Source organism: Chiloscyllium plagiosum, unplaced genomic scaffold (assembly GCF_037043375.1).
Source record: "Chiloscyllium plagiosum isolate Xiang-an unplaced genomic scaffold, Cpla_swu_hap1 HiC_scaffold_12, whole genome shotgun sequence".
Lineage (NCBI taxonomy): Eukaryota > Metazoa > Chordata > Chondrichthyes > Orectolobiformes > Hemiscylliidae > Chiloscyllium > Chiloscyllium plagiosum.
The window spans coordinates 75,321,029-75,346,940 of NW_028270150.1; the positions used below are offsets into that span (position 1 = coordinate 75,321,029).

The 25,912-nt window shown below is 40.1% G+C and overlaps 1 protein-coding gene across 1 annotated transcript in view; it reads left to right on the forward strand.

Annotated features, from left to right (window-relative positions):
* Window positions 1-25,912, forward strand: part of drd3 (dopamine receptor D3) — an 84,533-nt gene that overhangs the window by 56,194 nt on the left and 2,427 nt on the right. Inside the window, exons 4-7 of the mRNA XM_043700640.2 lie at window positions 9,407-9,516; window positions 13,837-13,973; window positions 17,319-17,512; window positions 20,462-20,783. Coding sequence (XP_043556575.2) covers window positions 9,407-9,516; window positions 13,837-13,973; window positions 17,319-17,512; window positions 20,462-20,783 — 763 coding nt within the window. The remainder of the gene's footprint in view (window positions 1-9,406; window positions 9,517-13,836; window positions 13,974-17,318; window positions 17,513-20,461; window positions 20,784-25,912) is intronic.

The following is a 25,912-nucleotide window of genomic DNA, read 5'->3' on the forward strand; positions in this document are numbered from 1 at the left end:
GGGAACTAGAGTTAAAAAGGACATAAGGGGCTACTTTTTCATGCAGAGGGTGGTGCTTGTCTGGAACGAGCTGCCAGAGGAATTGGTGGAGATGGGTCCAATTACACCATTTAAAAGGCATGTGGATGAGAACATGATTAGGAAAGGATTAGAGGGATATGGAGTCCCACCTGCCAGCACCTGGCCCATATCCCTCCAAACCCTTCCTATTCATATACACATCCAAATGCCTCTTAAATATTGCAATTGTACCAGCCTCCACCACATCCTCTAGCAGCTCATTCCATACACGTACCACCCTCTGCATGAAAAAGTAGCCCCTCTCGCCCTAAACCTATGCCCTCTAGTTCTGGACTCCCCGACCCCAGGGAAAAGACTTTGTCTATCTATCCTATCCATGCCCCTCATAATTTTGTAAACCACTATAAGGTCACCGTCAGTCTCCGATGCTCCAGGGAAAACAGCCCCAGCTTGTTCAGCCTCTCCCTGTAGCTCAGATCCTCCAACCCTGGCAACATCCTTGTAAATCTTTTCTGAACCTTTTCAAGTTTCACAACATCTTTCCGATAGGAAGGAGACCAGAATTGCACGCAATATCCCAACAGTGGCTTAACCAATGTCCTGTACAGCCGCAACATGACCTCCCAACTCCTGTACTCAATACTCTGACCAATAAATGAAAGCATACCAAACACCACCTTCACTATCCTATCTACCTGCGACTCCACTTTCAAGGAGCTATGAACCTGCACTCCAAGGTCTCTTTGTTCAGCAACACTCCCTAGGACCGTACCATTAAGTGTATAAGTCCTGCTAAGATTTGCTTTCCCAAAATGCAGCACCTCGCATTTATCTAAATTAAACTCCATCTGCCACTTCTCAGCCAATTGGCCCGTCTGGTCCAGATCCTGTTGTAAACTGAGGTAATCCTCTTCGCTGTCCACTATACCTCCAATTTTGGTGTCATCTGCAAACTTACTAACTATACCTCTTATGCTCGTGTCCAAGTCATTCATGTAAATAACAAAAAGTAGAGGGCCCAGCACTGATCCTTGTGGCACTCCACTGGTCACAGGCCTCCAGTCTGAAAAACAACCCTCCACCACCACCTTCTGTCTTCTACCTTTGAGCCAGTTCTGTATCCAAATAGCAAGTTCTCCCTTATTCCATGAGATCTAACCTTGCTAATCAGTCTCCCATGGGGAACCTTGTTGAACGCCTTACTGAAGTCCATATAGATCATATCTACTGCTCTGCCCTCATCAATCTTCTTTGTTACTTCTTCAAAAACTCAATCGTTTGTGAGAATTGATTTCCCACACACAAAGCCATGTTGACTGTCCCGAATCGGTCCTTGCCTTTTCAAATACATGTACATCCTGTCCCTCAGGATTCCCTCCAACAACTTGCCCACCACCGAGGTCAGGCTCACTGGTCTATAGTTCCCTGGCTTGTCCTTACCACCCTTCTTAAACAGCGGCACCATGTTTGCCAACCTCCAGTCTTCCGGCACCTCACCTGTGACTATCGATGATACAAATATCTCAGCAAGGTGCCCAGCAATCACTTCTCTAGCTTCCCACAGTGTTCTCGGGTACACCCGATCAGTTTCTGGGGATTTATCCACCTTTAACCGTTTCAAGACATCCAGCACTTCCTTCTCTGTAATCTGGACATTTTGCAAGATATTACCATCTATTTCCCTACAATCTATATCTTCCATATCTTTTTCCACAGTAAATACTGATGCCAAATATTCATTTAGTATCTTCACCATTTTCTGTGGCTCCACACAAAGGCCGCCTTGCTGACCTTTGAGGGGCCCTATTCTCTCCCTAGTTACCCTTTTGTCCTTAATATATTTGTAAAACACCTTTGGATTCTCCTTAATTCTATTTGCCAAAGCTATCTCATTTAACTGTCATAATATGATCATTATGCTCACCTAATACTGTGATGATTAGTATCCTGGAAAACAAACAGGCAATGTATTAAGAACACAAGAAACTGTTAACACTTGGAACATACTCTTCAACAGACTCATCATTCCTAGCTACATCAGAACTATCAGTTACACAGCATGGTCTGGGTCACAATCTGATCTGTCATCTATGTGATCAGTATCAATTTAGGAAAGAGAATGGTAGTTTATGCCTCCAGTATTTCTATAAGTCCGTTGCTTTTAATGATTGTAAAAATAAAGCATACAATTATTAACTCAGTAAATTAATGAAAAGCAAGATGAAACATGATGGGGTATTTTGGTCTTCACTAATATTTTAATTTTAATCACTTGCTGTTCCTTCATTTTCCTCAAGCGTTTGACTAATTCATCTTAAACACTATGGTTGACTAAGCTCCAAAGACCATTCATAGTGAAGCATTTCATACTATAATCATTTGTTTATTGAAAAATCTCTTCTATCCTTCTGACTCTAAACATAAATTTATGCAGTCTTATTACTGATTAAAAGTCTTAAACATAGGCTACACAGAGAAGGTTAGGGAGGATTTAATTGAACAGCTCAAAGTGTGGAAGGATTAAAAGTTGCATTGGGAATGCTTTCTTTCCTTTGTTAGATAGGTGAACCAGTAATAACATAACAGAAACTTGGTATTAATGTTGGAAACATAAAAGAAGAGGCTAAACAGCTTTTCCAGCAGCAAATTATTAGTGCATAAAATGCATAACCACAAGTGTCTCCTAAAAACAAGTCAGCACAGAAGGGAGAATTAGATAAATTCTTCAAGAGGAAATATATTCAAATATATAGATTAAGAACAGAGAAAAGCATTTAAGTGTCTCTATTGTGGATCTAACAAGAAGGGGTTTACTGCTGAAATAGCTATCATTCTTTGTCACATAGCCTGTATTACAGCATTCTGTATTCTCTCACATTAAATTAATCACAACTGAACTGGGGTCATTGTATTTCTGAAAGTTGAATATCGTGATGTATAGAAGTTGCTAATTATGTTGTCATAATGTGGTGTGGACATATCTAAGTAAATGAAGTGTTTAACTCAATGGGCTTTTTAATGTTCCTATGTGAATAAAGTCCTTAAATTGATAAGTCTTTATTTTGCAGTGTAATTTAAGAACGACTTTTCTAATCTCTTTAGGGTATTTGAGCTGCTTTTGTAGAGTGATTTAAGAGTCAAGGTTACAATTATACCAAATATAACTCAACTGAGACACAATTTCTATATCACATTTCCTATGCAATCCATCACTGTCATCAACTGTTGTATTCTATAGCAACTGGTACCACATAGTCTCAAGCATCACTAGATTACATAAATAATATATATATGGAATGTCTATCTATTCAAAGATATAATTTTGCTGTATTCCAAATGTACCTAGTGGCATCTTAAATGAGTCTAAGGTTTTCAACTTCACCATCCTATGCTAAGACCATTTACGTGATTCATCAGTCTTGTGTGAAGTGGTTATTTGAAGCATTTTCTGTAAATTGTCCTTTCAACCTAAGCTTTATATTTAGACACAACAAAGACACACCAAACCCAGCTGAATTGTCTTCCTCTATAACATGTGAGGACTGGTGCCAAACTTTGGAAAGCTGCAAAACAATAATCTGATATAATCATTTTGTAAGATCAGATTTTTCAGCTAATGGCCCAGACTCCACCATCATTATCACCTTGAAATGGCCTTTCCTCCCAGCAGGACAAACCCAGCAGAGGTGCTGGACAACTGAATTCAATTTGGAGGGATTGGACCTCAACACTGACTTTAGACCCAATTCTCATAGCATTGTATCAATTATGGGCAATCTGCTGATTACAACCTCCACAAGCAGTGGGCCTCAGTTCTGTGGTGGCATTCTTGCCTCTGAGACAGAAACTAAAGACCAAGTACCACTTTAGGGAATCTGGTCAGTGGAGAATAGATGTCTGGCCTCTGAACACTGGTTTGATGAACAGTAGAGTCACTTCTTCTGGTAGAAAATGGTAAGTCAGATTCACAAGTTGTCCACAAAATAAAGGCCATTGCTATAGAATTTTTTTTATTTCAAAAATATATGTTATTCATAAAATATATCCAAATATATAGGACAACCTCAATTATATGAATGAGACAGGCGAAGGGTATTTTGTTCGGATTACTGATTGTTCGGATGACGTTTTTAGGGGATCTTGTTCGGTTAATCCGAAATACAGATAATTGACGTTCAGATACGGAGGTTGTTTTATATCTATATATTTTCTACTGGAGTTTATGAGAAAACAAACAAACACTGATGTTTGACTCTGTCCAACAAACAAACCAAAGGCATTTCTTACTTGTACAAGACTACACTTGCATATAATTGAGGTACCAGGATTACAGAACATACCCCAATTTAACTTTGGCAGAAAGATCTTAGTGGTATTTCCCCACTGCAGCAGTTGCCCCAAGCTTTAGTGCAGTCCTCAGTACGTGGTCCTGGACCCTGTGATGTACAGAAATAACCCAGAACACTATCTGCTCAGTGCAAGAACAACAAGGTAATGGATTGACTAGAGTTGCTGTGCACGAAAGAGAATAACATAGTGTTTGTGTCAATGTGCTTCAAATGAACAGCCAGCATTTTGAAGAACACATTTTTGTAAACCATGCACATATAAGGATTCTGGGTAATCCAAGATGGAGGACGGGAAGAATTTCTAGCTGTAAGAGCTGCTCCTTTTTTTTGAGGTATTTTAGGTGTTGAAAGTGATTTCCTCGAATTCCAGGAGCAGCAATTACTGTTTTATACGCTGTTGCATTGTTTTGGAACTTTGGGAAAAAAAATCATAACAACAGCAGTTTTATAAGGGAGAAGAACAGACAAAGGAAGCACATGGTGAAGACTGTGCAGGAGAGAGAGAGAGAGAGAACCTGTACAGTTACCACCTTTGCTGTTTGAATTCGTGTATCGCTGGACATCGGGGTGCATCTGGGAAAATTAACAAACTGTGAAATTCACAACTAATCTTGGTGGAACTGAACAAACAGTGAAATTCACAACTAATCTTGGAGGAACTGTTGAGCGAAGTTCACAGCAAAGAATCAGATAAGTTAATTGTTGTTTTAAGTCTGTCCAAGAGAAAGGCTGCAGTAGTGAATATAGTGGATTTTTTCTTGATTATATGTTTTTGGAGATAAATCTCTTGATTAAACTTAAAAATAAGCCATAGCTATTAATTTAACCTGGGGCAGTGTTTGTAGAGGAATAAGACGGTGTTATTTTCTGGGTCTGTAGATTGTGAAGGAGCAAAAATAGCCTTTGCAGTGATATGTACTTCTTGTCAGATGTGGGAGTTTAAAGAGAGTTTAAGGGTTACTGCGGATTATATCTGCCATAAATGCTGTTGGATGCGAATCTTATCAGATCGAGTGGATCGGTTGGAGAGACAGATAGAAGCGAAGAGGAAATTGCAACAGCAACAGCATGTGATGGATGGCAGATATAGGAAAGGGGGAAAGTCGCAGATACAGTCACATAGATGGGTTAACTCTAGGAAGGGTGAGAGAGGTCGGCAGCTACTGTAGCAGTCTTTTGTGGATATATCCGTTTCAAACAGGTATGCTGTTTTGGAAAATGTAGGGGGGTGATGGATTCTCAAGGGAACGTAGCACGAACAGCCAAGTTTCTGGTGTTGAGACTGGCTCTAATGCAACGAGGGGTACGTCGGCTTCCAAGAGATCAATTGTGTTAGGGGATTCTGTAGTCAGAGGTACAGACAGACGTTTCTGTGGCCAGCAGAAAAAAAAGCAGAATGGTGTGTTGTTTCCCTGGTGCCGGAATCAAGGATGTCTCAGAGAGGGTGCAGAATGTTCTCACGGGGGAGAGGGGCCAGCAGGAGGTCAATGTCCACATTGGAACCAACGGCATTGGAAGGGAAAAGGTTGAGACTCTGAAGGGAGATTACAGAGAGTTAGGCAGAAATTTATAAAGGAGGTCGTCAAGGGTAGTAATGTCTAGATTACTCCCAGTGCTATGAGCTAGTGAGGGCAGGAATAGGAGGATAGAGCAGATGAATGCATGGCTGAGGAGCTGGTGTATGGGAGAAGGATTCACATTCTTGGATCATTGGAATCTCTTTTGGGGTAGAAGTGACCTGTACAAGAAGGACGGATTGCACCTAAATTGGAAGGGGACTAATATACTGGCAGAGAAATTTGCTAGAACTGCTTGGGAGGATTTAAACTAGTAAGGTGGAGGGGGACCCACGGAGATGGGACCCAGGGAAATAGTGAGGAAAGAGATCGATCTGAGATGGGTACAGCTGAGAACAGAAGTGAGTCAAACAGTCAGGGCAAGCAGGGACAAGGTAGGACTAATAAATTGAACTGCATTTATTTTAATGCAAGGGGCCTAAAAGGGAAGGCAGATGAACTCAGGGCATGGTTAGGAACATGGGACTGAAATGTCACAGCAATTATGGAAACATGTCTCGGGGATGGACAGGACTGGCAGCTTAATGTTCCAGGATACAAATGCTACAGGAAGGATAGAAAGGGAGGCAAGGGAGGAGGGGGAGTGGCATTTTTGATAAGGGATAGCATTATAGCTGTGCTGAGGGAGGATATTCCTGGAAATATATCCAGGGAAGTTATTTGGGTGGAACGTAGAAATAAGAAAGGGATGATCATCTTATTGGGATTGTATTATAGACCCCCCCTATAGTCAGAGGGAAATTGAAAAACAAACTTGTAAGGAGATCTCAGCTATCTGTAAGAATAATAGGGTAGTTATGGTAGGGGATTTAAACTTTCCAAACATAGACTGGGACTGCCATAGTGTTAAAGGTTTAGATGGAGAGGAATTTCTTAAGTGTGTACAAGACAATTTTCTGATTCAGTATGTGGATGTACTTCAGTACTAGAGAAGGTGCAAAACTTGACCTACTCTTGGGAAATTAGGCAGGGCAGGTGACTGAGGTGTCAGTGGGGGAGCACTTTGGGGCCAGCGACCATAATTCTATTTGTTTTAAAATACTGATGGAAAAGAATAGACCAGATCTAAAAGTTGAAGTTCTAAATTGGAGAAAGGCCAATTTTGACGGTATTAGGCAAGAACTTTTGAAAGCTGATTGGAGGCAGATGTTCGCAGGTAAAGGGACGGCTGGAAAATGGGAAGCCTTCAGAAATGAGATACCAAGAATCCAGAGAAAGTATATTCCTGTCAGGGTGAAAGGGAAGGCTGGTAGGTATAGGGAATGCTGGATGACTAAAGAAATTGAGGGTTTGGTGAAGAAAAAGAAGGAAGCATATGTCAGGTATAGACAGGATAGATCGAGTGAATCCTTAGAAAAGTATAAAGAAAGTAGGAGTATACTTAAGAGGGAAATGAGGAGGGCAAAACGGGGACATGAGATAGCATTGGCAAATAGAATTAAGGAGAATCCAAAGGTGTTTTACAAATATATTAAGGACAAAAGGGTAACTAGGGAGAGAATATGGCCCCTCAAAGATCAGCAAGGCGGCCTTTGTGTGGAGCCACAGAAAATGGGGGAGATACTAAATGAATATTTTGCATCAGTATTTACTGTCGAAAAGGATATGGAAGATATAGATTGTAGGGAAATAGATGGTAATATCTTGCAAAATGTCCAGATTACAGAGGAGGAAGTGCTGGATGCCTTGAAACGGTTAAAGGTGGATAATTCCCCAGGACCTGATCAGGTGTACCTGAGAACTCTGTGGAAAGCTAGAGAAGTGATTTCTGGGCCTCTTGCTGAGATATTTGTATCATCGATAGTCACAGGTGAGGTGCCGGTAGACTGGAGGTTGGCAAACGTGGTGCCACTGTTTAAGAAGGGCGGTAAAGACAAGCCAGGGAACTATAGACCGGTGTGCCTGACCTCGGTGGTGGGCAAGTTGTTGGAGGGAATCCTGAGGGACAGGATGTACATGTATTTGGAAAGGCAAGGACCAATTCGGGATAGTCAACATGGCTTTGTGCGTGGGAAATCAATTCTCACAAACTTGATTGAGTTTTTTGAAGAAGTAACAAAGAGGATTGATGAGGGCAGAGCAGTAGATGTGATCTATATGGACTTCAGTAAGGCGTTCAACAAGGTTCTCAATGGGAGACTGATTAGCAAGGTTAGATCTCATGGAATACAGGGAGAACTTGCCATTTGGATACAGAACTGGCTCAAAGGTAGAAGACAGAGGGTGGTGGTGGAGGGTTGTTTTTCAGACAGGAGGCCTGTGACCAGTGGAGTGCCACAAGGATCGGTGCTGGGCACTCTACTTTTTGTCATTTACATAAATGATTTGGATGCGAGCATAAGAGGTACAGTTAGTAAGTTTGCAGATGACACCAAAATTGGAGGTATAGTGGACAGCGAAGAAGGTTACCTCAGATTACAACAGGATCTGTCCCAGATGGGCCAATGGGCTCAGAAGTGGCAGATGGATTATTTTAACTCAGATAAATGTGAGGTGCCGCATTTTGGGAAAGCAAATCTTAGCAGAACTTATACACTTAATGGTACGGTCCTAGGGAGTGTTGCTGAACAAAGAGACCTTGGAGTGCAGGTTCATAGCTCCTTGAAAGTGGAGTCGCAGGTAGATAGGATCGTGAAGAAGGCGTTGGTATGCTTTCGTTTATTAGTCAGAGTATTGAGTACAGGAGTTGGGAGGTCATGTTGCAGCTGTACAGGACATTGGGTAGGCCACTGTTGGAATATTGCATGCAATTCTGGTCTCCTTCCTATCGTAAAGATGTTGTGAAACTTGAAAGGGTTTAGAAAAGATTTCCAAGGATGTTGCCAGGGTTGGAGGATCTGAGCTACAGGGAGTTGCTGAACAAGCTGGGGCTATTTTCCCTGGAGTGTCTGAGGCTGTGGGGTGACCTTATAGAGCTTTATAAAATTATGAGAGGCATGGATAGGATAAATAGACAAAGTCTTTTCCCTGAGGTCAGGGAGTCCAGAACTAGAGGGCATAGGTTTAGGGTGAGAGGGGAAAGATATAAAAAAGACCTAAGGGGCAACTTTCTCATGCAGAGGGTGGTGTGTGTAATAAATGAGTTGCCAGAGGATGTGGTGGAGGCTGGTACAATTGCAACATTCAAGAGGCATTTGGATGGGTATATGAATAGGAAGGGTTTGGAGGGATATGGGTCGGGTCCTGGCAGGTGGGACTAGATTGGGTTGGGATATCTGGTCGGCATGGACAGGTTGGACCGAAGGGTCTGTTTCCATGCTGTACATCTCTATGACTGTATATTACTAGCACTGCATAGAAAAGTTTGTACCAGGTATGTTGAGCACCACAAACATAGATATGAAGTATACTTATACTCTTGTATTCACTTTTGGTATCCTCTGACTGCTCCTTAGACGCTTCTTTTGATATCTTCCAAACTTTTTAACTCTTTTAACCAATGAACATTATTTTCCACAGGTAGTAGGGGATTGGAGCTTCAGTCGAACAAGCTGCAACATTTTTGTGACATTGGATGTCATGATGTGCACAGCAAGTATTTTAAACCTTTGTGCTATCAGTATTGATAGGTAAGGCTATTCTTAATATACCTTAAAGTATTTTAAATGTCATGAGTAGTACTAAGGACATCATTCGACGTTAGGAGTGGTGATCTATGCAATGGTGCTTTAGTGTTTCATTAATTTATGGAATAGTTTCAACTTTAACATTTTCTTTAGAAAAATCATATTGTAGAATCTTGCATATATGCAAATTACATGCCAGAATAGAAGGTAACCACAGAAGGAGCTAAAAGGAATGAAGAATATAAAGCAATTAACATCAGCAGAGAAATGCTATTAAAGAGACATAAAGGAATGGAAATTGACAAATGCCGAAGACATGATGGATATATTGGAGAGTTCTATAGGGGTTGGGGCTGCACAGAAGTGGAACGTATATTTTGGAGTCTGGCAAAAATGACATCTCTATTCAGGAAAAGAGGGAGACACAACACAGGCAATTACAGGTCAGTTAGTCTGACATCAGTCTTGTAAATGACATCAATCATTTAGAATCTATTGTTAAGGAAGTATTAACAATGTGCTTAGAAGATCAGAGCATGATCAGACAGAGTCAACAGGGGAAAGCCGTCTTACACTGAGTTCCTTGTTGAGAGAGTAAATGAAGTCAGGCTATTGGAAAAGAACCATCAGAAATGTCAAAGAAAGCAAAATGGGTTCTTCACAGGTATGCTTGGAATCTTTGGAACCAGCAGAAGGGGATGCTATCATCTGAATACTCTTCATGTGCATGGTTTTTGGGAACAATAAACAGATTGCAATGTATCTTAAAGGCTACACATTCAAATTTAAAAAAAACTACACGTGTTCTCCTCTGAATAAAAAGCACCAGTTCCCTTTAATGACCGTGAGATGTACCTAATGCCGAACGTATAAGAGTTAAGCAGTTGGGCTAACTTCTGTACACTTAATTTGTTGGAGGGTCAAGATTGACTGACTGTATTTGGAAAGGCAAGGACTGATTAGGGATAGTCAACATGGCGTTATGCATGGGAAATCCTCTCGCCCTAACTTGATTGAGTGTTTTGAAGAAGTGAAAAGAAGATTGCTAAAGGCAGAGTGGTGGACACTGTCTATATGGACTTCAGCAAGATGTTTGACAAGGTTCCGCATGGTAGACTGATTAGCAAGGTTAAATTACATGGAATACTGGGAGAACGAGCCATTTGGACAGAAGTGGATTGAAGTTAGGAGACAGAGGGTGGTTGTAGAGGGTTGTTTTTCAAACTGGAGGCCTGTGACCAGCAGTGTACCGCAAGGATAGGTGCTGGGTCTATTGCTTTTTGTCATTTATATAAATGATTTGGATGTAGATTTGCTCACTGAGCTGGAAGGTTCATTTCCAGACATTTCATCACCCTACTAGGTAACATCTTCAGTGGGCCTCAGGGGAAAGCACTGCTGATGATTCCTGCTTTCTATTTATATGTTTGGGTTAGTTTGGGTTGGTGATGTTATTTCCTGTGGGGATGTCATTTTCTGTTCTTTTTCTCAGGGGTGGTAAGTGGGGTCTAATTGCAGGTAGGATAACAATGTTTTTATCTTATCAAGGATGCTTGACAATCATTCTAAATCGAAGAGGCTACATTGAAAAAGCGAATGTACTACTTAGAGATACCAACACTTACCGATAAACGGCGATAGACCCGACCCCACAACTAGAGCACCGATTCACAGCCCTATTCAAAAACTGCAGAAATCTGGAGAAATAAATAAGACCAACTTTCAAACAATGAAACCAGACGGATCCAACACTACACTTCTACGGATTACCCAAAATTCACAAACCAGGAGCCCCCCTTAGACCCATAATCTCATTACCTGGAACACCAACTTACAGATTGGATAAGGAGCTACACCAAAGACTAACACAATTAGAAGAAGACTCACGCCACTCCATTCACTCCAACAAAGATTTCCTGAAGACCATCAAAGACACTAAGATAGAAGAAGATGAAATAATGGTCTCCTTTGATGTAACAGCCCTGTTTATATCAATCAACATTAACCTGGCCAAGGAAACTCTAACTACACTATTAGAAGACCCAAAGACACATACACCCAAACACCGCTAACTGTATCAGTGTCAAACTAGTGGACCTATGTCTTACCATGTGCTTCACCTTCAACAGCAAAACCTACAGACAAACCAACAGAACACCCATGGGATCTCCAATATCAGAGTTCTTAGCAGTGGCAGTAATGCAGAGACTTGAACAAACAACTCTGCCAACCATCCAACCCAAACTTTGGGTCCGCTATGTGGATGACACCTTTGTCATCACTAAACAAAACAATTTACAGGAAACCTTCAGAACCATCAATAATATCCTTACTGGCATAACATTCACTAAAGAGGAGGAAAACAACAACAAACTGCGATGTCACAGTAGAGCGAAGGAAAACAATACATACGGATCAAATATTGAACTACAGAAGCAATCATTTCAACACCCACAAGTGAAGCTGCAATCAGAACATTATTTCACTGAACCAACATACACTGCAGCACAGAGGAACCATGCAGAGCAGAGGAAAATCACCTATACTATGTATTCAAAGAGAATGGGTACCCAATGAACACAGTCCACTGATTTCTCAGCAACAAACCCCAACAAGCAAACAAAACACATCCAAACATCCTAGCCACTTTCCCCTACACCAAAGACATCTCTGAAATGACTGCCAGACTACTCAGACCCCTTGGCATCATGGTTACCCACAAACCCACCAACACACTAAAACAGCAGCTAATGAACTTGAAAGACCCTATACAGACAACAAGCAAAAGTAATGTCATTTACAAAATCCATGCAAGAACTGTAACAAACATTACATTGGACAAATAGGCAGAAAACTAGCCACCATGATACATGAATACCAACTAGCCACAAAATTACATTACCCACTCTCACTAGTATCCTTACATACAGATAAGAAAGGACACCACTTCGACTGGGACAACACCTCCATCCTGGACAAGCCAAACAGAGACATGCACGAGAATTCCTAGAAGCATGGCATTCCAACCAAAACTCTATCACCAAACACATTGACTTGGATCCCACTTACCACCCCATGAAAAAAAGAACAGGAAATAACATCATCACAGGAAATGACATCACTAACCCAAAGAAACCCAAACATACATATAGAAAGCAGAAATCATCAGCAGTGCTTCGCCCAGAGGCCCACTGAACCTTCCAGCTCAGCGAGCAAACCTACATCCAAAACCTCAACCTGAGCGACAAATCATCTCAAAACCCAATAAATGATTTGGATGTGAACATAGGAGGAATGGTTAGTACGTTTGCAGATGCCAACATTGGAGATGGACAGCGAAGATGGTTACCACAGTGTATAACGAGATCGTGATCAGATGGGCCAATTGGCTGAGGGGTGGCATGGTATTTAATTTAGATAAATGTGAGGTGTTGTATTTTGATAAGGCAAATTAGGGCAGAACCTATACACTTAGTGGCAGGAGCTTGGGTAGCGTTGCCAAACAAAGAGACCTTTGGGTGCAAGTTCATAATTCCTTGAAATAAGAAACACAGGTAGACAGGGTGCTAAAGAAAATGTTTGGTATGTTTGCTTTTATTGCTCAGTGCATTAAGTATAAGAGTTAAGAGGTCACGTATTAGCTGTGCAGGACATTGGTTAGGTGACTTTTGGAATACTGTGTGCAGTTCTGGTCTGCCTGCTATAGGAAGGATGTTGTTAAACTTGAAAGCGTTCCATAAGGGTGACCTTATGGAATTTATAAAATCATGAGGGGCATGGACAGGGTGAATAGCCAAGACTATTTTCTCAAGGTAGGGGAGTCGCAAACTAGAGGGCACATGTTTAAGGTGAGAGGAGAAAGATTTAAAAGGGACCTAAGGGGCAATGTTTTCATGCAGAGGGTGGTGCATGTATGGAATGAGCTGCCAGTGTAAGTGGAGGCTGGTACAATTACAGCATTTAAAAGGCATCTGGATTGGTACATGAATAGGAATGATTTAGAGCGATTTAGGCCAAATGCTGGCAAATGGGACTGGATTAATTAAGGATATCTGGTCAGCATGTATGAGTTGGACTGAAGGGTCTGTATCCGTGCTGTACAGCTCTGACTCTATGACTCTTATTTCTGGCCCAAACCTGCCTCAAGTAATTATTAGACACCCAACATATTAAGAGCATGAAGAGCTGATGTGAGTTAGCACTCGGATGAATGCCACATTACAGAGGCCATCTGGTGTGTTGTTATTGATTGTTTCTGTCTCTTTGCCTGCATAACAATTGTTTCTATAACACTGGTAAAGTCTTGTTTTCTCTTGGATTCAGGTACACTGCTGTTGTGATGCCAATCCAATATAACACAAATTACAGCTCCAGGAAACGGGTGACTGTAATGATTTCTGCTGTTTGGATAATGTCCTTTGCAGTGTCTTGTCCTCTCCTGTTTGGTTTCAATACAACAGGTACAAAACATTTTTTATGGAATAATTATTTCACATTGAGAAAACGTTTACAAAGGGCCACATTTCGGACATCCGGTTTGATTTGATCAACGCTAGTCAGAAGTCAGACATGAACCAAGCCACTGGATAATATTTAGCAAAGTCTGGACAATGACAGTAATGAAATGTCCACTGGATGTGCAATTAGATTGTATACACCAGGCACAGGTTTGCACATGGCAGTGAAGTGAAAGACAATCTCATGCTTCTTTATTTAATTAGTGAAAGTACCCAAGTCTGGAAATTAATGTTGTCAATGGTAATTGAGCTGGAAGGTTCGGTTTCAGACGTTTTGTCACCATACTAGGTAACATCTTCAGTGGGCATCTGGATAAAGCGGTGTAGCCTGCTTTCTGTTTATATTTTTGGGTTTCCTTGGGTTGGTGACATCATTTCCTGTGGTGACGTTATTTTATGTTCTTTTTCTCAGGGGGTGGTAAATGGGATCCAAGTCAATGTGTTTGTTGATAGAGTTTTGGTTGGAATTCCCGTGTGTGTCTCTGTTTGGCTTGTCCTAGGATGGATGTGTTGTCCCAGTCAAAGTGGTGCCCTTCCTCACCCGTACATAAGGATACAAGTGAGAGTGGGTCATGTCTTTTTGTGGCCAGTTGATGTTCATGTATCCTGGTGGCTACTTTTCTGCCTGTTTATCTAATGTAGTGTTTGTTACAGTAATATCTGTATTGTCACCTTAGCTGCACACAAATTGGTATAGAATACTTAAAATTATAAAGATAAATATATGGCTCCAAAACTGGTTTGGGACAAGTAGGTTCCAATTTGTTAGACACTGGCACCTGCATTCGGGGAACCGGGCACTGGGACAGTCTACTGTGACTATGTTGGGACCAGTGTCCTCATAATAATTGTGAAGTACCAGTTTACAAGTGTAAACTGCATGACTGGGGAAGTGGAGAGTCTTTAAAATGAAATAGTGGGGCGAAGGGCTCAAATGTGGAAAGCTGTAGTATGCCAAAGAGTTAAGTCAAGGTAGGAAAGAAATATAATATGGGAAACAAGGCCAGAGAATGGCAGAAAGGGACTGAGACAATAAAAATACTTGGGAACACATTAACAATAATACCAGATATTACAAAAGTAACAAAGGAAAAAGAACAAAAAGTCTTGTATCTGAATTCATGTAGTATTCATAATAACGTGAATGAACTGGTAATTCTGGCTGAAGTAAATAAATATGATTGTATAACAATTACAGAAATGCGGATGCAGGATGACAAGGATTGGGTACTGAAAAAATGAGGGGTATATGATATTCAAAAAGAATAGGAAGCTAGGCGGAAGGGTAGCAGAGTGAATCGAGGATGACATTTGTGCACTAGTTAGAAATGGTCTCGGTTCAGGAGATCACAATGTAGGGTGGAAATGACGAAAGGTGGGGGAAACCAGTTACTAATGGAAGTAATCTATAGGCCCCCTAACAATAACCATAGTACAGGATATACTATACAAGAAGGTAAAATGGGTGCTTGTGATAATAATATTGCAATATTCATGGGTGACTTTAATCTACTTATTTATTGAAAAAAATAGATTGACAATTGTAGGATGGACAAGGAGTTCATAGAATAATTTTGAGGCAGTTTATGTGACCAATACATCTTGGAACTGACTGTACAGCATGTCATGTTAGATTTAATACTGCATAATGTGACTGGATTTGTCAAGTACCTCAAAGGAAAGGCAACCCTGGGGAGAAGCAATCATAATATCATTGAGCCTTCCATCCAGTCTGAAAAGGAGAAGATTGAGACTAAGATTAGTATTTTAAATTTAATAGGCATTAACTATTGGGCATGAAAGCTGACCTAACTGAGGTGAACTGGCATATTAGTCTAGGGGACAGATCAATGGAAGTTCAGTAGTAAGCATTTGATGGGTTTTTTGTAGTAATCAGAATAAGTATATTCTAGAAAGAAAAGTTGTAAGGGGCAGACTCACTATCCATGGTTAACTAGAAGTTAGGGAAAACGTCAAAGGGAAAGAACATGTAACTGCTCAAAGAGAAGTGGCAGGCAAGATGATTCGTCATAAATCAAACTATGCCTTTGGAAACAGACAACCCATTCATTCCAGGTTTCAATCTAGTAAATCACCTTTTATTGGGATAGTTTGGGCAGTCTGGGCTTTGTTCCACTGGACTGTGGAAGAGTGAGTGATTGAAGTATATAAGATCCTGAATGGTTTTGGCAAGGCTTTGAAAGGATATTTCCTCTTGTGGGTGGCTCCAGAATGAGAGGCACAGTTTAAACACCAACAGTTGCCATCTTAGGCTAGAGATGAGAATTTATTTTGCCTGAGAGGATTGCGTGACTTTGGAAGTCTCTGCCTCAGAAGATTGTGGAAGAGGGAGTTATTTAGATTCCTGGTAGGCAGGGGAATCAAAGGTTATCAGCAAGAGGTAAGAATGTGGAATTGAAAACACAAACGCATCAGCTATGATCATTTTGAATAGAAGAGCAGGCTGGAAAGGCTGAATGGTTTACTTCTGCCTCTTTTTTCGTATGTTTGTAATTAGGTAGGATTTTAAAGGAGAAAAGCAGGCCATTCGGTTCAACAAGTATGCTGCACAGGCGTTTGTATTGGCTGAAATAATGACTGCGGTTTTAGCATACATTGTCAATTTGCTAGCCAAGCAAAACTAATGTCATTTACAAAATACCTTACAAGAACTGTAACAAAACTACATTGGACAACAGGCAGAAAACTAGCCACCAGGATACATGAACATCAACGAGCCACAAAAAGACATGGCCCACTCTCACTAGTATCCTTACATACAGATGAGAAAGTACACCACTTTAACTGGGACAACACATCCATCCATCCATCCAAACAGAGACACACACGAGAATTCCTAGAAGCATGGCATTCCAACCAAAACTCTATCAACAAACACATTGACTTGGATCCCATTTACCACCCCCTGAGAAAAAGAACAGTAAATGACATCACCACTGGAAATGACATCACCAATTCAAGGAAATCCAAACACATAAATAGAAAGCGGGCTATGCCACCAGTGCTTCATCTGGAGGTTCACTGAAGATGTTACCTAGTATGGTGATGTAACGTCTGAAAACAAACCTTCCAGCTCAGTGAGCAAACCTACATCCAGAAAATCAACCTGAGCTACAAATCTTCTCAAAGCTCGCTAGCAGGCAGTGATGTTTAAAACAAAGTGCAGTTCTATGCCAGTAACTTTAACAGATGACTCATGCTACATAAGGATGCTTGAATTAATTCATTTATTACATTTTTGATTTTCTGCTATTATTCATTTTGCAGATGACCCCAGCTTATGTTCTATATCCAATCCAGATTTTGTTGTATATTCATCCATCGTGTCCTTCTACTTACCATTTTTTATTACACTGTTGGTTTATATACGTATTTACATTGTACTTAAAAAAAGAAGGAAACGCATCACCTCAAGACAAAACAGCGTTAACATGGCTCCAGAGCGTGACATGCAGACCCAGGTAATTCACATGAACAGAGTTTGTAAGTAAATTGTAGAATTAGTTCTTTGACTTCCATGGTACCTTGATAGCTTCCCAAAGATTATGATGTGGCACAGTTTCTCACCAGGCCAATCTGTCAAACTGAGCTGAAAAAGCTTCACAGTGAGGCATGTCACATTGGGGATATTGTTGTAAATACATTGCAATGACGAAAGGGTACTGTCTTCAGAGGATCTGCATCAGCTTTAACATGCGCTTTAAGGATCCTTTTGCTATTAAACAACATAGGTCCCAGGAATCACTGCAGCAGTTAAAGTCCCTATTATAACAATAGGGCATGATGGTGGAAATTACAGCCTGTTAAGATGACACTGACTGTGGAGATTAAAGACAGCATTTTATAGACTGCCTCGGTGTTCACTAAAGATGAGAAGATATGAGTACAGCAATCAGCAATGGAAATTGAGTTCAAAGTTATTGATAAACAATCTATAACACACTAATATCTTGATCCTGACTACAGACACACAAAAATATTGCAGCAGTTAGATAAAATAGTAAATTTCAAGAGCAAAATCAAAAATCAATGTGTGAGAGTCCAACTTAACAGTGATCACTTATAAGCAAAATATAAGGAGGACAAACAGCTTCCAAATTATTTACTGGGTTAATCTAATGGATCTAATAATCTGGAAGGCTAACAGAGTAATTGCATAAAGATAATATTAATTACAAAGAGATATTTAATAATAATTTCTGTACAGCAATAAAATTAATCAATGATAACAATTGAAGAATGACTTCAGACTGGTCAATACATTTTGTAGGTGTATAAAGTATTTTTTGAATATGAAAGTATTGTGAAATGTTTGGGTAAGGATGCTGTAGATGCATACTATAGTTGGTCAAGAAAGCGACTGACGAAAAATCCCTTGAACCAGCACAAGTGTGACAATGATGAAATCAATTGATAGTATGTGGACATATAATTCAGGATATGAATAAAAAAGGCTTTTCAGAACTTTGGTTTCCAAAGATGTTGATATAGAAAAAAGGTACATCCATTGACATCATGACCTATTACATTTCAGAAATGATTCTCTGTGAGTCATTTGCAATTCACTTCAGAGATGAAGAGTTAATCCATTTTTGGTGTGGGCGAAAGGAGAAATGTTTAGCTCAGACACTAGGAGAACTCCACATTCTCTTTGACCTGTTACGTGGGACCTAATATCCACCAGATATGTTAGGAGGTGCAATTGGGTTTTTTGTTTAAAATTTGATTTGAGGATGCTTGCTTCCACCAGTACTGTACTGCTATATACTGCATTGAGATAGGACCCCAGTTTCTGGATTCATTTCCTACGGTAGGATTTAAACTCATAAACATTTAGCTCAGCAACGAGAGTGCTCCTGATTGAGCTAAACAAACATTATGGTAGAGAGACAGGCAATTTATAGAAATGGTATAATTGAATAGTTAATTGTAAGATCAGGATAGAAAAATATGAATCCTAAACAATGCCGCTGTCAGGTTGTCAGAACAATTAAGAGAAATGTAAGTGAGAAATACAGGCAGGAAGAGAAGGAGGCAATTGGTATAAATTTTATGGCAACAAAGCATACCTGACAAATATAGAAAGGCCAAGTGAGTTGACCAGGAGAGCTAAAATCTATGTGGGTTTTCAGTGAACATTAGTGATCATCTCACAAAGAAGGTTAAACAAAGATTTCAGACTGACAGAATTTATGACTATTAGAAGCCTTCACAAGACATTCTATTAATTCCAACTCTCCCTTTGGAAATTGCCTCTTGTGACCTTAGTTCCATGTTAATGGTTAATCCAAAATATTTGGAGCATTGTAAATGATGAGTTAGTAAAGTTCATGTAAAAACCAAGAACTAAAGATGTGAGTTGTTCTGTAAAGGCTATGAAATGTTGTACACACCCTTCTAATACAACTTCTGAATCACTAATTTCACACAGTGACCTTTCTCTTTGTACAAGATCCAAAGTTACAAAATACTATGTTGGTCCAAATTCTCAGAGGGGAATTGACACTGCATTAAATGGTCTTGTTAGAAATGTTGCAGTGCTTAAGCACAGAGAAGGATATAAAACCACCATTGGAAACATTAATGTCATTGTAATTATTTGACAAACTTGCTACTTCCCTTTGCTTTTAGATCATGAGATTCATTGTCGAACAGGTTTCTTCCTAAAGGCACAGCAATGTGTCAATACCACCTACCTTTAAGCACAGTGTGGCACTTTTATTTTTACTCCACAATATTCAAAGAGGAAGTGTTGTCAAGCCGGGGATGCTGTTGATTTGTACTGAGATCACATACTTCAATGAGAAGGAGAACTGAATAAAGGGACTGAAGCTACAATGAAGCAGAAAACAGAAAGGAGAAGCAAGCACTCAGTAGGTCAGGGAGCATACGTGGAGAAATCAGACAAGTGAACTTTGTTGGTGCAATGTATTGAAGAAGCTGCCTCGCCTGAAATAATAACCCGTCTACCTTCTCAAGTCAATATAAACAATCCTATGACATTATTTTGATGTAGCGTGTCCTAGCCAATTCTTATGCCTCAGCTATTATCACAAAAGTGGATTACCTGTCATTAGCATATGATTGAGTATAGAAGCTCACAGTGCACAAATTGGCTGCATATTTCCTGCATCACAACATTATACTTAAAAAGTAATAATTGGGCTACAAAGCATTTTAAGGTGACCTAGTGTCGTGAAAGTTGGTATATAATTGTCAAATGTGTCACCCGAAACCTTAACTGATCTTTTCTTTCTCTAGATTCTGCCTTATGTGCAGATTTGTTTTCAGTATTTATTCAGTTTGTTTCTGTTTCTGATAATGACATTTATTTTGCTGTAAGTTGACAACTATTGAATTATTGTGGCTTTCTGACATTTTCTAACATAATCACATTTTCTTATCATCAGGAAAGGATAGAAAATTTTCCCAGAAGTGTACATGCATTCTCTTGTTTGAGATTTAACAAGCAAAGGGGACTTTCTCCAAATAACAAACTGTTGGCACCAGTTGAAGTAGTAAATTATTGCAGCATGAGCCATGCAACATTTGCAAAAACAGACAATGGGATTGAGGAATCAGAAAGAAAGAGCATGTGTACAATAAAACATGCATCTGAAGTGAAAAAACTGTCCAGTGGAAAAACTACAACTTCCCTGAGACCTGTATTAAAACGCAAGAACCTGCAAATGAGAGAAAGGAAAGCAACTCGGATGTTGGTCATTGTTCTTGGTATGTATTAAGTAATTTGGTTCCTATCTTAGAAAGGTAAATATGTCTTTAATATATGAAGACCTAACATTTTAAGGATCTTTGGAAGGACCAATGCTTCAGGATTCTACATCCTAGTTCTGAAATCAACACTCTGACTCATAGTCCTCCTTTCCTAAATAGGTTAGCCAACTTTCTACGCTTCTAATATAGTCTCGTCCAGATTACAGAGGAGTAAGTGCTGGATGTTTTGAAATGCATAAAGGTGGATAAATCCCCAGGACCTGATCAGGTGTACCCAAGATCTCTGTGGGAAGCTAGAGAAATGATTGCTGGGCCTCTTGCTGAGATATTTGTTTCATCAATAGTCACAGGTGAGGTGCAGGAAGACTGGAGGTTGGCTAAGGTGGTGCCACTGTTTAAGGGCGGTAAAGACAAGCCAGTGAACTATAGACCGGACAGCCTGACCTCAGTTTTTGGAGGGAATCCTGAGGGAAAGGATGTACATGTATTTAGAAAGGCAAGGACTGATTAGGGATAGTCAACATGGCTTTGTGCGTGGGAAATCACAAACTTGATTGAGTTCTTTGAAGAAGTAACAAAGAGGATTAATGAGGACAGAGCGGTAGATGTGATCTATATGGACTTCAGTAAGGCGTTCGACAAGGTTCCCCATGGGAGACTGATTAGCAAGATTAGATCTCATGGAATACAGGGAGAACTAGCCATTTGGATACAGAACTGGCTCAAAGGTAGAAGACAGAGGGTGGTGGTGGAGGGTTGTTTTTCAGACTGGAGGCCTGTGACCAATAGAGTGCCACAAGAATCAGTGCTGGGTCCTCTACTTTTTGTCATTTACATAAATGATTTGGATGCGAGCATAAGAGGTACAGTTAGTAAGTTTGTAGATGGCACCAAAATTGGAGGTGTAGTGGACAGTGAAGAGGGTTACCTCAGAGTACAGCAGGATCTTGACCAGATGGGCCAATGGGCTGAGAAGTGGCAGATGGAGTTTAATTCAGATAAATGCGAGGTGCTGCATTTTGGGAAAGCAAATCTTAGCAGGACTTATACACTTAATGGTAAGATCCTAGGGAGTGTTGCTGAACAAAGAGACCTTGGAGTGCAGGTTCATAGCTCCTTGAACAGGTAGATAGGAGAGTGAAGAAGGCATTTGGTATGCTTTCTTTTATTGGTCAGAGTATTGAGTACAGGAGTTGGGAGGTCATGTTGCGGCTGTACAGGACATTGGTTAGGCCACTGTTGGAATATTGCGTGCAATTCTGGTCTCCTTCCTATCGGAAAGATGTTGTGAAACGTGAAAGGGTTCAGAAAAGATTTACAAGGATGTTGCCAGGGTTGGAGGATTTGAGCTATAGGGAGAGGCTGTACAGGCTGGGGCTGTTTTCCCTGGAGCATTGGAGGCTGAGGGGTGACCTTATAGAGGCTTACAAAATTATGAGGGGCATGGATAGGGTAAATTGGAAAAGTCTTTTACCTGGGGTCGGGGAGTCCAGAACTAGAGGGCATAGGTTTAGGATGAGAGGGGAAAGATATAAAAGAGACCTAAGGAGCATCTTTTTCACACAGAGGGTGGTGTGTGTATGGAATGAGCTGCCAGAAGAAGTGGTGGAGGCTGGTACAATTGCAACATTTAAGAGGCATTTGGGTGGGTATATGAATAGGAAGTGTTTGGAGGGATATGGGCCAGATGCTGGCAGGTGGGACTAGATTGGGTTGGGATATCTGGTCAGCATGACGGGTTGGACTGAAGGGTCTGTTTCCATGCTGTACATCTCTATGACTCTGACTCAAGGAATTACAATTAATCTCCTAGCCAGTGTTCCAACTGCAATGGAAAAGTTCAAACCTGACGACGGGTCACGGGACCTGATAATGTTAATTCTGCTTTCTCTCCACAGATGCTGCCAGAGCTGCCGAATGTTTCCAGCAGTTTCTGTTTTTTTGTTTCAGACTTCCAGCATCCGTAGTTCTTTGTTTTTTGCTGTTTCATGTTCTTAAAAGTTGGGCTGGTGAACTAACTGCTACATGCATCAAAATGTGAGATTGAGACCACCTACATTGATAATAGCATTTCTATTTATATTGTTTATAGTTCAATTGTCTACCATTAATTCAGTAAGATTATTTATTTTGGAAATTTCTGTTTCTGAGTTTGATACCTAAATGGCAGCAAGGATCCATGACAAATTTATAAATGTATAATAAAGAATGTCAAAGATTTAGTTCTGTGAATAATGCGGCTCAGAGATACAGATGTATATATTTATTTATGTATACATTTGATTATCCCTTCTTAAAATTTCTTCACAAACAACACCAAGAGAAAGTTACTTGAAATTTCAGAAACATTTGAATATTTTAGAATGGTGAAGCTCAGAATTGTTTACACAAAAAAGCTGCTAGCAGGAAATCCTTCTAAAGAATTGTGCATTAGTCAGAGAGAAATGGGACTGGGTGGGTTACTCTTCAGAGGGTCGGTGTGGACTTGTTGGGCCAAAGGGCCTGTTTCCACACTGTAGGGAATCTAATCTAATCTAAAAAAAATTGAGTAAGATTAAAATGGTTATTATTGCCGTGTTAGCTAGTTCCTCCAGAACAATGCAACAGTTCCCCATTAGAGGGTTATTTTCTGAATTAATTTCAGGGTGTTTACTGCACTGTATCAATTAGATTTCTCTTGTAATCTTTTTGTTAATATTTAATGGGAATGTTCTGAGAGGTTTGGAAATAAATTGTGAATACCACACAATCAAATGGTATTTGGAGCATAACCTTTGTGTGGGGAAAAAAAACTTCCAGCTATTAATTAAAAGCATTTCTATTTATTAATTTGACTCTAAGGTAATGGCAAAAAAGAGACATAATGTTGAAGCTTTTCATAGCATGGCAATGTGACTATTTGGGCACATATGGTGCCATTGAAACTCAACTCAACTGCACAATTGGTTAACTTCATGAGTTCAATAAACATAGTTTCAGATAAAAGTGACAGATCCAGATTTCCATGATATAGTGACACAATACAAATAACAATGGTTTCTTCGAGTGGTATAGTCATCAGCAATATCTAAAGAGCACAGGTATTGCTGTCAAAGTGCAAGTCCTGCATGGTCTTAGTGAACATAAGATATCCTTCAGACTGGATGTGGAAAACCCATTTAGAACAGATTGCATTAACTCACCCTACTATTTGACTAATTCATGTTGTGCAGAGCCTCTCATAGATAGGATAAAGCTTATGGAGACATCATTGTTGTGTGTCTTGTGTAGCCCATATGTTATGGAGGTCATGTGGATGAATCCATTCATATATATCAGCAGGCAGCTTACCACACTTACACAAGTCCATCTGGCCCTTGAGTGTGGGTGTTCGGTCTTGTGTAGGAGCAGGTATTATATATACAGCCTTGGAGCTGTCAGTGAGCACAGTGTGCATTTTGTCGATGTAATCATATTTGTTATGGGTGACTTCTTCAGTCGCTTTGTCAGGTTTACTTAAATGTATTTGGAGTGTGCCTGAAGATTACATAGTGTTACCAGCCATTCGCATGATAGATGAAAATTTGTCACGTCATCAAATGTTTCACAATACGATGCCAAGAAGGTATTCTGCCTATCACAGAAATGAGTAATATGATAAATAAGTGTTGTTGCCAGTGTGATGCGTGGTATGTAGGCTGTATATTCCAACACTTGGTAGACTGTGTATTAAACAACACGTTCTATTGACCATTCGCAGGAGACATCATTATTGGTTGTGCTCAACAACTCATCCTTGCAAGCCTCCGACATGTGCATCCACCATTAGATGTAATAAGCATTTATTAAATAACTTGCACTGTGCTAATAGTTACACTGGAAACCAATTCAAGATCATCAGTCAGGTGTGCAGTGTGATGCATTTACATGTGCTAGAAACAAGATATAGAAATACACAGGACCCTGTTTTGTGTAGGCAAAAAGAATTTGCAAAGGCATTGCACCCTTTTTAAACCATGGAGTCACAGAGATAGACACCTATTGCTGCATCCCCATGGCAACACCCTGACCAATCAGAAGCTGCCTGCCTGAGAATTACGATTGACGGTTAATTGATCTTGCTGCAACTCCATGCCAATGGTGGCCCAACCAATCAGTATCCTTTTCTCTTGCTGTATAAAATGGTGTTTCAAATCTTGATTCTGTTTTCTACTCCCTAGTTCTGATGAGTGCAAGTTGAAAACCTCCACTTCTTATGTTTTGGCAGTGTTTGAGTTTTGTAATGCTGAGCGATCATCTAAAGTTATGGCTCTTTGACTATTCCATTTATTGACCTATAATTCTCTATTCTTCAATGTATTTATTGTCTTTCAAAACTGCATAGACCAAGTTTTTTGTTCACTCCCTCATAACTCAATTAAGGATCAGGTTTATGTGATTGTCAGAACTGACTTGAAATGTGTCTTTTTTGGATCTGGGTGACCAGAATGCAATTTTGTTCAGACTGACATGTAGTTTGAGTATGACTTCTTCTGACTTGCTCTGCAAAGTTGTGTCTACATGTACGAGCAGTCTAACTGTTGTTCTGTCAGTAAATGGAAATCTTGGCTCTCAATTGTATTTGTAATTCTTTTTCAAACAAGATTACAAACATTCGTAGATTAGTACAAATGATGGCTTTGTGTGGATAGCAGGGTGTATATAATAACTTCACACAGAGAAACCTGATAGTAAATGTATTTTCAATGCAGCAAAAGTACTTATTTATAATCCTGTAGCTATTACAATATAATACAATACAACCAGCTGGGGCTGTGGAAGCACGTTCAGATGCAGCTCACTGGCTTGTTCTTTCGTAAGGATCAGGCCTCCTACTGGTAGGGTAAGGGCAGCCAACCTATCCAAGTGTTAAAACTCAGCCACTTACATGATAGATATCACAATTGGTGCTCCGGATTGGCTCACTACCAATCCTACACAGATGGCCCATACGAATGGCTGAGATCAGCACCTAAAAATTAATAGATGTGTTTCAGATTGACAGCTAAAACACATTAAGTTGTGGCCGGGTTTGGGATGTTCCTTACAACACGATGTGTGGAATGCATCATACGTTTTTGATGTTAATGACTGAGAGAACACCAGGA